General features: G+C 36.0%; 1 protein-coding gene across 6 annotated transcripts in view; it reads right to left on the reverse strand.

The window, feature by feature from the left end:
• FAT1 (FAT atypical cadherin 1) overlaps window positions 1–16,157 on the reverse strand; it is a 112,143-nt gene that overhangs the window by 48,815 nt on the left and 47,171 nt on the right. For all 6 annotated transcript variants that reach the window (XM_037381786.1, XM_037381778.1, XM_037381812.1 and 3 more), the window contains exons 4-5: window positions 5,709–5,770; window positions 506–835 (exon numbers count right to left, since the gene is read on the reverse strand). In XM_037381786.1, the coding sequence (XP_037237683.1) occupies window positions 506–835; window positions 5,709–5,770 (392 nt within the window). The remainder of the gene's footprint in view (window positions 1–505; window positions 836–5,708; window positions 5,771–16,157) is intronic.

Here is a 16,157-nt window from a genome sequence, read left to right on the forward strand (position 1 = left end):
TTACAGGATCACATAAATCATTATGTCACATAAATGGAAAAGTAATAATAAGCTCCAAGCACATTTGCTTGTGTGAGATATATCCAGAAAGGTTAAGTGTCTCTCAAAGTGCCACTTGCCCTTCATTATCTGGGCAGCAATGGAGAAAAAGTATGCAGCACCTGACAGAAGCACAAAGTGTTAACATAAATTCACTTTTATTTTGCTTTCTTCTTGAAAGAGAGTCAAACTGATTGTTTATGTTCCTTCATCATGTTCATTATCTGTCAAGTTCTGGAAAAGAACAACAGCTTCTTGATTCACTTTCCCAATACAAACATCTGAAATCATCCTTCAGAAACAAAACAAACAAACCACAAGCACACAGAAAAATACTTGGGATTTGCTGAAGCTTTCTTCCTTCAGATACTGCAGTCACTCATCTGCCAGCTACTGAGTAAGAAGTGATGAGAACACAGATAAAAGAACACTTCACATATTTATGATATACAAGATTTTGACTCACTGAAAGGATATCATAGTCCCTTGCCGCAGAAAATTTCTTTGATGAAACCACTCCAGTTTTCGGTTCAATGAAGAATTTGCCATGTTCATCACCCTCTTCAATGCTGTAAGAGATCTCTGCATTGGGGCCTTCATCCTTATCTGTAGCAATAACTCGATAGATCGGCTCTCTCCTGGCAGTTCTTTCTCGTTCTGGCTTACCACGCTCTGGAAGTTGGATTTTATAGAACTTTTGCAAGAACTGAGGCTTATTGTCATTCTCATCTAAGACCTTCACAATCACCCGTGCAACTGTTGATTTTGCAGGAATACCGTTGTCTGTTACTGTTACCTGTTTTTATAAAAAAATGATATGGTTAGCACCTAATTCAAACATGGTCCTTCCAACAATGTTCTTTTGAAATCAGATTTTCCTACAACTGCCTACGACAACTGTACAGTGATTCTCTAACTTCAGTTACTTAAAGACCATTGTTTAAAGCTATTTGGTGAACATTTACAAAAGGCACTACCAAAAGTCTATTCAGCTACTATCATAGTATTTTGATGCTTGATTTATGGCATGTAGGAGTTGACAGATATACATAAAATATATTTCACTATTTTGCAGCATTGTGACTGAAATAGTAACTTAAGTACAGGAACAGCACACAAGTATAGTATCTCTGGTAACAGTTTCACTGTAATAATACCTTAATTCAGCCTAGTGTTTCCTTGCAGCTTTTCAATTTAACAATTTGATTTCAAACCTCAAAAGATGCAATTCATAAGAATTTAAGTTTCATCATTTGACAGGCCTATGCACTAAAAATCCCCTATATTTCAAGACAAAATCACTATATTGTTTGAAAGACACTGAAAAAATTGCTTTTTAAGACAACACAGAACAATCTATTTCCATAAACTAAATGAAATGGGAAATGAACCAAGTCTAGTCTTCCAGCAATAGTCAAAATTTCTCCTAAAAAGCCAAGACATTAGTATGAAATCTTCTATAAAATTAATTATATGACTGAACTGATGTTATTGGCATGGATAGTGAATAAAAATATAGTAAGAGTTATGTTTATTTGAAGTCAGAAAATAGGAAAAAATTCTTATCTACTGGAAAAGGATCGAACAGATGGAAAACCAGTTCATTTACAGGAATCATACCTTATTACCTTGACTTTTACCTAATTAATCCCTTATTGGTTAATAAGGGGTTAAATATGAGCCTATATAAACTACTTTAGCGTCTATTTCAAAGAAAAAGATAGGGGGCTTATTGTTCCTGCTTCCTGCAAGACCTTGGTTAGGAGAAGAGTTCCAGAATCAGGCCCATCATTTTCTGGCTGTATCCTGCCACCCACATACAAGCTAATGGGCTGAGACAGACCTCAGATATTTTCAAAAGAGTGTTTAGTTTCTATTACACAAAGCATTTAAAAAAAAAAACCACCAAAACAACAAAACAAATTCTTCACTGATAACAGTATTACCTGACCTCTAGAAGTTTAGCTAAATCTCAGTTTCCGAAGGGGATCTTTTAAAAAACAAATCGGCATTAAAGACAGGGAATAATGATGGGTAAAGACATCTTTTTTTTTTTTTTTTTTTTTTTTTTTTTTTTTTTTTTTCCAATCTTTCATGTTCTTTTCCTTACTTTCTCTTTGCTGTTGGGCTGTTTTTTGTTATAGCTGTAAAATTTTAATCCTTGTGTGTCTCAATTTAAAAACAATTTTATGACTCAGTGTAGCACTTTATCAGCTTTTCTATGGTCTCCCCTTAATTTTCTTTTACTCACTCCCCCCCAACTTAATTTACCTTCCTTATTATTACATAGAAACACACAGGGATGTCTGAGTGTCACCTACGCCAGCTCTCCTGTAATTAGAGGAACTGATAAACTGCGGTATGTTAATCTAATTCTATGTGATACTTCTCAAAGCTATAGAGGAATGCATAATATGATTTAAAAAAATCAAACACCCAATGTTTCTAACAAATTATGCAGGAAATGTGTTACTGCAGTTTCATTTTGGTTTTGAGTTTTAAAGAAAGAAACAAGTCTTTGCTGGGAGGCAACTGTACAGAACTCAGTCACTACAGTAGCACTGGGAAAAAACAAGGAAGATATATGGTTGGACTCAATGATTTTAAAGGTCTTTTCCATCCTAAATGATTCTGTGATTCTAAGATCAGTGCTGTGGAGGGTGTTAAACAAAAAAATACCCCTTAACCCAAACAAAAAACCCTACACGCCACTGATAAAGAGTATTCCAGTTCCAACAATCCCACCACAATTTGGGGAGAACAAGTGTTTTTCTTCATGAATGTGGGTGGTGAATTCCTTCACTGATTCTTAGGATGCCTTGGGAAATCTGACTCGAAAAAGGTAAGGATTTAAGGATAATATGGCTACAAAATAAAGAAACGAATACCAATGGAAGACTTGACTGAATCCCTGATGAAAAAATGGTTTTACACTGACATGAATGAGGACATGATCAGATACTCTATTTTTGCCCTTTCACATCTATTTTAGGGGAAAAAACCCCCAAACTTAAATACATTTTCAATGTGGTATAACTTGCAAGCATAAACCAAGAAATATCACAATGAAACACATGAACTGCAACATGAAATGCAAATTGCATGCTCATCTCTAACAGATGGTAGGATTTCCACATACATGAATATCTGTTCCCTTCAGTACTTGTAATAGAACACCACCACATATCTTTCAGTTCAAAGAAAACCAAAAAAACCCCCAAGAATCAAAACACATCCCAAAAGAGGAAAGAGGAAATTCCAAATGGTACAGAATAATTTGTCTGTTAATATAAAATTAGCAGTGCCCTGAGCAAGCAGATAAAAAAATGGCAAACTGGAGGAAAATCTAGTTTTGTTTGAATCCAGCATCAGTTTTGAAGGCATTACTGACATAACAAGCAGATATGAGAGAATAACATGAAGCTAACTTAAAATAACTGCATAAAAAAAGTACCAATTGCCATTCAGAAAATAGTTACAAGTTGGGAGTAAAAGAATGGAACATATTAATTACTACTATGCAAGCATGAGTGCAATCAAGGATCAAATTTAATAGCAAACAAGGAATAAACCCACCAACCCATCTGGTCAAGATTTCAATGCTCAATTAATTAACCAGATGCTCAGCATTTGGCTCATAACATTTATGCACCATTCTGTGCATTTCTGGGTTTCTTTCCAAACTATTTTCAAAGTTGTAAACATAAAGCCAACAAATGGGAAAACTGCTACTTTGGGACATGTTGTCTATCAGTATCACACTGAAGAGTTCTTCCATTGGACACTTCACAGACTTTTATTTAAAATGTTAACAACCAGCTGAGATTCAAAGCGAAGGAAGAATGAAGAAATATAAACAAGACCAGCAAGCAATAACCAATATTCCAAATTAAAGAACGATCAGCTTCATCTGCTATCTGTATAGAGAATGCTGAAATCAAGAGGATTTATGTACCATTGTGTGAACTGTAACCTTAAAAAAACCACTGTCAGAGTTCTGCACATGTTATCTGTTATAACTTAAGGTTAAATTAGCAGGCATGACTGCTAGCAGACAACTGCCCACAACATTACACTGCTAGTGTAAACTCTGGCGTAATTTTTGGCCCAGAGCCTGTAGCACGCTGCCACACCATTGCCTAGCTGCAGCCTGAGAATTCGCACAATTTCAAGCACCATTCTCAACAGCCGATTTGGATACAGCCACCTTGTTCCAGGGATATGGTATAAGCAATCAAAACCATACTGTGCCAGGTGGCTTCAAGGTCAGAGAATAACCCACAGCTCATTTTATTTACTGTGTAAATCTAATACAAAAGCCAGCACAATATGCATGGAGTAAAAGTCATGAGATATGGATTTTATAACCAACATACATAGCAGTGGTCAAAAAATAAGATATAACTGACATGAAGTGCTTTGGGAAACTGACACAAGCAAATTTAAGGTGGTAATTTCAAAAGAGAATAATATAATGACTTTATAATTTGCAGGAATAACATGTCTAGCACTAAATCAGATTTACCACTTAACTTTTCTACTACTACTAGAAACACACTAAAGAGGAAACTCCACTGTACTGCTACTTAGGTGCAAAGTTCTTTGCAAAGCTGACACAGAAATGAAAATAATGATTCAAATATGGTCCAACAGCTGCATTAATCCAGCTTGCAATGCACCAAAGGGATAGAAAAGGGCCAGGAAGACTGCATATACACCGGAGCTCTGCAAAAGGACAGCTTGTACTATCAGGGAATACATTCCCCTCCAAGTCTATGCAGTCCTTGCATTCCTATCAGAAAACTTTTTTACAGATTTCACAAGTTCTTAGTCCAGACTTGCTTCTCTAGTTTTAACATTAGTTTTGCTGGCTCACATTTCAGTCTTTTATCTATCATCCCGGAGGAGAGGCACATTTAAGGTTCCAGACAAATCTAAGTATATATCACTGTGAGCATTAAGTTTTCATAGCAGGTGAAGTACAATGCTGTCACACTGCATGACAACATGGTGAAACTGGAAGACACACAGTGGTCTATGTGTTTTAATTTCAAGTTGTTTGCCAACGAGAATAGCCATCACATAAATTCCAGGCAATCAATTAAATGAAGCTAAATAAAAGAATTACATCATTTGTTTCATGCTCTTGGACTCTGACTCTATAATGCCTATTTTGCAACTCATCTACTTATGTGATTGATAAATATGTTACCCAGAAAAAATGTCAGCTCACAATCTGTCTGTATTCTCAATCTTAATAGAAGATTCTGCACTTGTTTTTCAGAGGTCTATTCAGCAAAAGGCAGACTGGAATAGCTATTCCAATAATTACACAGGAAAATCATAAAAAAAAGGAATCGCACTCCTTTTAACAGTCATGCCCTTATACTGTTTGAAAGAAAATCTTGGTTTACAGATATAAAAACAAACAAAAAGATTGCCTTCAATCTGTATCTTAACTCTTTTCTTATGGAAAAGTTCCAACACACTGTTTTTATAAGATAGGTAACTTTCTGCATTGTAATATATTGAACATAGAAGTAAACTACTTCTGAAATCCAGTTCTCTAAATTCTTTATATTGTAATCAAGCACTGTAAACTTAACTCTCTGTAAAAGAACAATAAACTTACAGTCACTGTTTTTCAGAGAACTAAAGAAATTACTTACCTCCAGTATGTGCTCTCCCTGCTGCTCTCGATCTAGTTTTCTAGATGTGGTTGTAATTAGACCTGTAAATAATAAAATAATAATTAATCAGATCCTTCAAGAAAATAATCTGAATGAAGGTTAGGTTAAACCCATAGTTACTGATACAGCCAATCTCAATTTCTTCTTAGGTGGTCTCTTCTCTTTTTGCAGAATTTATGCTTTTATTAAGGGAAGGGGTGAGGGGTTTCCAATCCTTAAGGGCCATGAAAATATTCTTTGCAATCTGAAAGCTAAAGCTGTTGTAGTTCTTATAACAGACATGGTTCAATTTTCCCACACATCTGTTCATGTCATGTTTCTGACAGGAGTAACATATGTAATTCACTCACATGAAGTCTTTTTTTTCAGAGGGTGCTTGTATGCCTTATTCAAAGGGTGCTTACACACATTATTTGGATAATTATCAGTTTCTTCAGGAGAAACATCTATTTGTATTTTTAACAACAACAGAAAAAGGATGACCTGAAGAGATGCATTAATGGTGGAAACCAGAGCAATTTGTGTGTGTTGGCTTGATTTGGCAACAACAAGGAGTCAAACAGTTACTGTTGGTAATAGCAGAGAATAAGCGCAAGTTTTTGATTCATGACTGTGTTGCAAGAGTTCAATACTCTTTTGATGCAAGACTAGGAAGGCATGATGAGTTTTGCTTTAAACGAAGAAAGTCAAAGAGTAAGAGGTGACAAAACCCCCAGTGAAATGTAAATATGAAAGGATTTTATTTGAATTAATTCTCTCTAACAGCAGGTTCAAAATTTTAACTACTGAGTTTCATGAAAAGTAAACTCAGTCGATTCTCAATTACGGTTGAACGTCTTGCTGTGATGGGGTTAACTGTGCCATGGATGCAGGCACAGGAGATAACTACTTCTTTGCTGCACAAAAGCTGTTAACTTGTTTGCATGAACAAGTTGGCCCCACAAACACCATCACTGTGTTCACAAGGCACTGAGCCTGTGCTAGTAAATCCTGCTACAACAAACTTGGCTTTTCATGGAGCAAACACCAAGATCTGGATTTGCCCAGCTTAACCCACTACTGGCCAAAGCATCCCATATTCTCTGCAGCAAGAGTCCAGTATATGCTATATACAGAAGACACTACAATGTCACAAGACCTTTCCACTAACTGTCCCAGCTTGTCACAGTGACAGAAAAGCACTAACATCTTGATCTTTAATTGTGAAACTGAAAAATGGGAAGCAATTACCCAATTATGGACAAAATAGAGAGCAAAACACAGGCCACACTCTTATTGTTCCTTTTCCTAACTGTAGTGTAAGGTTTTTATTAATAAGACCTTGTATAAGCAAAATTAAAATCCATGTATAAAGTTTCCAAGGTTGATCTGCTACAACAAAAACCCTTCAGTTTTGTCTCACAGTTGATAGAAATAGAACAAGTAAGATGAGCAATAAAGACTTCAATTTCACTTAAAAAAGAAAGGTCAATAGAGAAGTGTAGTGTATGTCACCAGTGCACAGCTACTCAATGCTTCTGTGAAAATACAGTTGTAGTCTACATATACCTACAAAATAGAGAGCCTGTACTAAATATTATGAACAAAACCAGTATAAGGCAATATTACAGCTGTCATGCTCAAAAAACTGTTCTTCAAAAGACAGATAGTGCAAATAATGGCTGTTTCAACTACAGGCAAAACTGCACTTGTTTTTCCAGCAATTTGGTTTGTCATTGCACCAATATATTACATAACTAGTATTCTAGACATAAAGGTCTAAAAACTTTTTTTTTTTATCTTTTTATGCTTTTACAACACATAGAATATATGTATGTTATTGTTAAAGTACTTTTTTTGGCATTATGAAGTAATTGCCCTTAATTACAAAGAAAATGGAAATAAAAATTAAAAGAAAAAAAAGACAAGGAAAAAGCAGTTACTTTAGTACTGTGAATTTGGGGATTGGCAGGGAGAAAGGATGTGACAACTTTATTAACCTCCTTGAGGGTAATATCTTCCAATAGAGATTACAGAGCTGTGAACAATGACAACTGAAAATATTTATTGTCACAGTCTAAACAAAGCTTTCTCCTAATTGCCTGGCCGATCAAGCCAGACCTTCACTTTTCACAGGCTCTGTGGGGAAACTGGAAGTGAACAAATGGCAGAACCAATGCCTCATCTACTTCCCTTCTGCAAAGGGACATTAGGTGACTTCAAAGAAACACGTGCTCTCCTAAATACCTCTCTTTCTATGAGCACCTCTGGAGAAAGCCAGCACAAGCCCTCCCATGAAGCATTAATTCCCTGAGACTCACCACAGCTGCAAGGGAAAAGGGTAAATTTCAGCACAGCTGCTAAAGGAGTTGGCTGTTGAATAGCTGGGTTGAGGATGGGGAAGATCTCAAAAAGCACAGGAAGAATAATTCCAGCAGAAAAATCTCATTATGTTTGCATTTCTTTGAATATTCAATATTCAGTCTATACAAGGGTACGTAGTGGTAGGACAAGGAGTAATGGTTTTAAGCTGAAAGAGGTTTGATTTAGATTAGATACTGGGAAGAAATTCTTTCCTGTGAGGGTGGTGAGGCACAGGAACAGGTTGCCCAGAGCAGCTGTGGATGCCCCATCCCTGGCAGTGTTCCAGGCCAGGCTGGATGGGGCTTTGAGCAACCTGGTCTAGTGGAAGGTGTCCCTGCCTAGGGCAGCGGGGTTGGAGCTAGGTGATCTTTAAGGCTCCTTCCAACCTAAAGCATTCCATAACTTTATCATTCCATCTCTCACAGCTGCAGCAAGTACAGAATTGTTAACACATGAGAGCAGGAAGATGGCACCTTTCAACAGTTTCCTATCCACTTTTTCCCAATCAAGAGCCTTAAGAGCCACCACTAACCCCAAACAGTTCTGCTGCAAGCACTCTAGACAAAATTCTACCATATACCACTACTCTATGTATTACATTTTGTTGAACAAAGTCCAATTCCAGATGTAACTTCTGTTAATAAAGTTGACCAATAGAACTCAAACAGGTAAGCAGAAAAATATCCAGTAAGCACAAATATATATGCTTTGATCTGTCAAAACCTCCAGTCTTTTCAACCAAGCATGCCACACTTCTGTTAAAACATGTCAGACCAATAACAGAAGGGTTTAGTCTTCACCATATATATCCTGTATATTCAGCAGAAGCTAACTGCCAGCAAAGGAAATGTAACACTTCTTGATTTAGAACTGCATACACATGCATGACATTCTTTTTATTTAACTCTTTACTGCTAGCCACTTACCTAAGTAAAAATTTAGCTTCGGTGAAGTGTTTCACTACAGTTTAAGACTGTAAAAGGTTTATTATGGCAATCACTAAGTTCTTCCTATTTTTTCAGGTTTTTCTATATTATAAAACACTTAATGCTGCACCAAAAAATTTCACCAGTTTTTGAAGAGCTTTTCTGAATTAGGGCCATAATAATAAGGTCGAGTGTTCCTATGCAGCGTGGCTTTTGTGACTGCCCATTAAGAAGCCTGGGGAGAACCTTAGGACCTAATATAAGCCATCTCCCTGCAACAAGAGCCATCACTTTCTACTGAAAACAATTAAGTTCTCAAACTTTTTATACTGAGCTCCCCCTCTTCTGTAATCTTTGCCATGCCCCTCCCTCTATAGAAATAAATGAATAACCACACCTTTATATTTGTATATAACCACACAAAGCTCGTTAATATTAATTCCACGCTACTAGCTATCTTTATAGCATGGATTGTATCAGCAATGAAAGAAATAGCATCAGAAAAAGTGGTCTTTTCAAGGGAAGGAGGAAGGCTCAAAATTTTTGTCTTGCTTGTATATATCATTTATTCCCTTCTACAGACACACCTACAAGTGCATACATTTGTGCTTTCAGAAACATACAGCCTTTCCAACTGCACATTCAGCTTGAGACGATGAAGATTCTGGAGCTGTATGGGAGTTTGGCTGTTAGCCAAAACTAACCCACCACAACCCAAAAAACTGAAACAGATGCCAAGTCTACTAAGCTGCCTCTGATGAGTCTGACCTGATAGGCTTGATTTGAATGTAGTATAATACTATTTGAATTGTAGTGTCTGAGAAGAAATACAGTTTCTCTGATCTTTGAATGCACGGGCACTGAAGGTTTTAAGAAATGTGGAACGCAGCTACCACATTTTTTATCACCAACTTCAACAGTTACATGACATTGCAATTAAATATAAGGGACATCACATTTTGTTGATGAGATTTTTGTCTTCTGTGTTGAATGCAAACTATAACCAGTCAGCAGAAATGATTTCTCTGGATTGCATTAGTGCAACTCCATCAGTTTAAATCTTTAGATCAATTTATTTATAATATTTTATTATTTAAAGTCTTGTTCTCCCACTTCATCCTCAAATTGACCAATTACTAATGAATGTTAAAAACAATTATCTCTGTATTTTCTTTACAGAGTCTTAATATATAAGTCAGTTTAATACTTGAAGAAAGTAAGGATTTAAAACTCACATGTAGCTGTAATGATAATCTAGTTTGACTACTGCATTAACACAACCCTAAAGCACTGGGCAAATTACAGCATACATTCTGTAAGTGGAAGACCAATTACGTCTTTTCAAGTGATAAAGATGCTGTCACACCTCAAGGCAGGATTCCTACTAATCTTCCTCATTTAAGAAATACTGCATTATATCCAATTCAAGACAGCTTTCCCTTCTAGACAGACAAACAGATCTTTCTTTTGTCTGATAGACTAGTAAGCCCACTGTAATCAGCAGTTTCCTTCTCATGAAAGTACTTACTGCGATCAGGTCATGTCTTGGACATGTCTGATAATAAAGTGAGCAATAAAGTCCCACTGTCAGGAAGATGTCTTACGACATTGTTTTAAACTGCTTCAGTATCTCAACCCTTTCTGAAATATGGACAACATGACAAGCACAATAATCCATGATTGTTTCATCACTGCCACAAAAAGATGACTATTTCTTTCAGTCCTCTTTCTTTCAACTGATTTCAGGTTAACTATGATTTCCACCTAACTTTACACTTGGTGACCATCAGAAACAGCCCATATCTCCTTTCCAAAGATGTTCGGATAAGCTTTTTGGCAAAACTGTAGTCAAATCTTGTCTCCTAAGCCAAGACAAGGTTTCACAACCAAAGTAAATAAACAGGTTAATAAAAACAGGTCAATGAAGAGTAATAGCAAAAGGATTTAAGAACAGATTTCAGCTTTGCAGCTGACAGAAGATAAAGTCCGTGTCTTACCAGTCATGTATAGATAATGATTATAAGCTAGGCAGTATCACCATGAAGGCAGGCTGCTGAGTTAAAAACCAAACAAGATCATAGACCATCCAGCTATTGTACTGGAGAAAGCATATCATAAAGGAACTGAACAGCTTTGGTTTACATAGTCCTAACTAAAGGTAGTTCTTTAGCAGTTTGACTTGCTTTTCATTCCTAAACTATTCCTTGTCCCAAGCATCTTAATAGCTCTCAGTAAAACCAGCAACATAATTATCACCAGTAACTTCCAAGTGCTGAAAATATGATTGTAAACATAGTCGTCCCAAAAGAAACCAGCAATATCATTTACAAGCACATTAAATGGCTGCAAATACCTCTTTTGTTCAAGTAGAATATTTAAAAGCAATCATTTCTGTTCTTTCAATAAAGACTGTAAAAATGATACCACTTTTCAAGGGAAATCAAACGCCCAGGTTCCTCTTTCCACTCCTGGCTGACTACCCTACCCGTTAGCTAGAGTTGTGTTTTTGCTTGCTTGTTCTCTCTAGACTCTTGAATCTTACCTTTTTTGCTACGCAGTTGTTTAGGTAGAACACAAGATTACTTCTGTGTAGCACAGTTTACAGCCTGTAGCTCAGACTTCTCTAGGCAGTTTAAATCCACTTTTGGGACTCAAGGAGTAGTTTTCCACTCCACGTATGAATTTTCTGATCAGGGTATTTTACAAAAATGAGTTACACTACCCTATAAATAGTTTTAGAAAAATTAAAAGGTAGATCAACTGCAGTACACTGCGCTGAAATCAGTGTTCCCTTTCTGTTAAGTATAGCACGATTGCACTCAACTAGTAAAGTCTTGCACAGCTTTGGTGCCTGTCCCCCTTCACTTCCCATCTGCGGCAGTCCAGGCAAAAGCCAGCAGGACATTCTCACAGTGTACAGGCACCTAGGTAAACTCCAAACCGAAAGGTCTAAAATGCTTCGTAGAACTACACACTATTTGCTCTTCAGAACACCTTTTCTTTTTATTTAGGCACTTATTCCTGTTTCAGATGCTGATGCATATGCTCTGGATTTCATCGACAACCCTCCCCCCCCCCCCCCCCCCTCCCCCCCTTTTGGCACATTTATCCCAGCTGAATAAATATCTTGCCCTTTGAATGGTACTCCACCAAAAATAAAGTAATAATTGAGATCTCAGTCCCACCCAAGCCAGGATTACATCAAATAAGGGATAACCAGCCTAGTCCATAGGGACATGCTTTTGTCAGCACATCAGACATTTATTGAAGTACAGTAATATCTGTGTTTATGAGTTTGTTCCTTGTTGCCAAGAGAAACTGTAAGCTTTGTATATGAGGTCAAAAAGTTACTCAATCCTATGGCTGATAATTCATACCAGTCACTACGTTAATCAGCAATCAGGCAACTTAACTACTCAGTCCTACTACTACAAAGCGTTAGTGCAAGGTGCACATCTGAAGTTGAGTCACATCCCTAAACAACTTTAACAGCATACAGATACAAAGACCTGCAATTTGCTGATCAGAGAACTCGATTAATCATTCTAGTGATTGCAAGCAGGGAGCAAAGACAAGCAACCCACCAAAGATTATTAACGTATGGTATAAGGAGGAAAACCACTTCATATAAACAATTAAGTCATCCAATCCAATAAACACTGTCAAGCTTCAATTTCAACTAGATTTCAAATGAAGTATAAAATCTGTGTTTAGTGATCAAACAACTATAGAAAATTTCTCAAATGTATCCTACAAAAGTAAACCATGTAGTTTTGTATAGTCTTAATCAGTCACAGAGTACACTATTTCCAGTCTGGGTTTACCAAGACAGTGGCGTAACTGCTTCTGCAGTAATTCTTTTACTAGTAAAACTATTTGGGGAATAATGAAAAGAAAGATATAAATAATCACATGTGCTCAAACAGCTATACTAGAAAAATAAACCTAAGTCTAAGATCCTGCTCAGTGCTTGAAAGCATTTAGGGTACGTCCAGTTTCACTGACAATCATATTCTTTTGGTAGTTTGTTTTTCTCATATATAAGATAAAAAACATAAATGTAAGTCATAAGCAGTATAAAATGAGATCAGACATGCAAAAAAGGTACTTAAATAATAAAAGAATAGCTAAAATAATTTTGAATAGCAAATAAAACAAAACCTAAGTATGACTATTGAAAGGAAACTAAGTGATGATAAATTTCCTGTAGAATGAACTTTGATCTTACTATCAACAGAACACTAAAAATTTCTGTTACCTCTTCGCTTACTTTGCAAAAAAAACCTTGCCTTCGGCACCATCTGGTATACTTAAAGCCACACCAATTCAAAGCTCAAATGCCTTCAGTAATCAACTGTAAGTAACCTGATCTTCACCACTCACCTTTATTATCTCACTTTGAGACATACCATCTTCAATAATTAAGTACAGAATTATAGCCATAAAATCTCATATCATCTTGAAAGATCCTTTCAGACCTGACATAATCTTACTGCATTTATAATGCCTGAACAAATACAGAAACCGCACTCCTTTCCAAACTTGGCGCTTTTTTACCCCCCTAAACAAAGGAAATGCATTTTTCATATTACAGTAGCCAGCACTGCGTTGTTAATACGTTTCAAGAGAACTCATGACCAGTTGAGAGAATTATTTCAGATTGATTATTAATGCATTGAGGTTAGTTTTGAGGCAATTCCTCTGCTGCAGACATTTTACAATTTCATTATTATTTTCCCATAAAACTATTGCAACACACATGTGGATTAAAGACCACTGACAAATTCACAAAGAAAGAAATGGTCCCTAGAATTTAGAGCAGGTTTCCATGTTGGCTACTGTCTTGACGTCAAAATTGCTTTTATGCAATTCAACTGTTTTTATTAACACTGGTTTTTAGTCACAAAACAGTGTTTTGGTTGCAATTACAGCATTTAACTAATGGCAGCACTGGTTGAGAACGACTGAGTAACATGAAAAATTATTGAACTCATTTTGGCATTTCATAAAACTCTACAAACAGGAAAATGTATTATGGCGGAGAGTAGAAAGTTTGACGCTACTTGTTTGGTTGTTTTGGGGTTTTTTTTGGCAAAATATGAGAACAGCTGTTTAAAACGTTTTGATACATTACAGTGATACGTTCTAAGTGAAATGAGAAATTAAAATGTCTAGTTAAAGTTTCTTAGTATTTAGCATATTATAATAAGGAAGAATCTTTTGGAAAAAGTTTCCAAATAATCAATACAGATGCCAGGAAACTGAAGTACTAGTTTTAAATGTGGTCTCTCTTCTTGTAACAACCTTGGAAGCAAAACTGTAAAGGGAGGGTTCTGATCTCAGTTATCTTAGCACATCTAAGACTCCATCTACACACAGACAAATGAGACCACCCACTGGATCTAAACACGTACAGGTCACAAAATACCACCAGCACAAAACAGAAGTCTTTCATACTTAGAAGTGGCTCATAATTCCATTACAATGCCATACTATTGATGCCAAAAAATCCTCCCAGAACAGAACAAGGGAGTAAGCAGCCACACAAAATACAGCTTAATATTAAAAATGGTCATTTTATATATAGATAAAATTATTAATAAAAGACACTAATCTGAGAAAGTCACAATGTTTTATTTAACTAATATTATATTTTGAAACATAAAAGTGTGACTGTTTTTTAATTAACTGATTTGTAGAGAATGGATACAAAACTAGCTACCTGATTCTTATGGACAAAATCCATTCCCTCCGAATTTTGAAGGTAGGGCTTAAGGAAAGGGAAAATTCAGCTTACAAATGTTCATCACCATGTATGTCTATATGGTTTATTTATTTTTTATTGATTCAAACAATGAGGATTTCCTTAAGAAAGCTCATCAGTTGCAAGAGATGGCTGGTCTTCCTTTATCAACTTCAGGACTAGCCATCCAATTTGAAAATAGTCTTCTGAATTTGAAGACAGACAAGTTCAAGAATATGTCTCCTTAAAAAGCCAACAAATAGAACTGTATTTCTATTTTTGAAGCACAAAGTTTCTGAAAGACTAGAAGAGGAATTAAAAATGTGATCTGGCACAGCCTCTTTCAACATTTATCACAACACCGATACTGGATGTAAAATTTTTTATCTAGGAACTGAGGCAGGAACTAAGAGCAGCATGCCAGAAAAAACCAAACATCATACGACCTAACACCATGAATAAAACCAACTTCTTTAAAAAAAAGAAAAAAAGAAAAAACAAACACAAAACAAAACCAAAACCCAAACTACTTTATTCCAGTGTTACCTGTATATGGCTAAACTAGGTATAGATAAGAAGTTTCAGCTATTTCAGGGTTCTGGGCAGTCTTAAACCTACAAATAACTTGCTTGGAATTTTCTTCAGTTACTCATTTAAACCTTTCCTATGAAACAGAAGTTGAGGCAACAGTGTAACAACTCTGTTAGATACAATTGTCCTTACTATCTTCTCTTCTTTGACGTTATGAATGGTTTATGGATGACATATGTATTTACAAAAGTACTGAGAAAAACCACTGAAGAGACACTAAGAATATTAGGGTATTTCCAACACCATTACAGGCTTTATTTTGACATCCCCTAACTCCCTATAAATCTGAACCCTAAAAAAGTAGTTTCTAAGTGAGAATTTGGAGATTTATATAATGCTGCTGCCCTCTCCCCCCCACCCCCCTTGTTTTACTTGCATGTTGCTTCTTATATTTAGAAGACACAATACTAGTAGAACAAGTCTGGAATGCACTACAGTCTTTCATCTACTGATTTAAAAGGAACTGCTTTTGTAACTGAATGATATGTAAAGACCTCCATTCAACACTAATGACAGAGATGATTACATAAACTGCTTCCAAAGGTCTTCTCAACTCTCAGAAAAGCTGAAAAATTTTACAGCTGACTCCTAGTTAGCCTTTGACTGTGACTCCACTGTAAATTTTTCAGATAGAAAAATATATTACTTCATGTAGAACTGTAATTTTGCTGGGATTGATCTTTTCTTTTTATCACTCAAAACCCAAGCCAAGCTAGATGTGAATCTGGGCACTCATGAGTAATCTTCTCTTAATAGGAAATGAATCAATATTAATGTTAGTGTTGCTATAAACACAGACTCCATTAAGTCACACTACTCAGAGTG

The sequence above is a fragment of the Falco rusticolus genome, chromosome 1 (genome assembly GCF_015220075.1).
Source record: "Falco rusticolus isolate bFalRus1 chromosome 1, bFalRus1.pri, whole genome shotgun sequence".
Classification (NCBI taxonomy): Eukaryota; Metazoa; Chordata; class Aves; order Falconiformes; family Falconidae; genus Falco; species Falco rusticolus.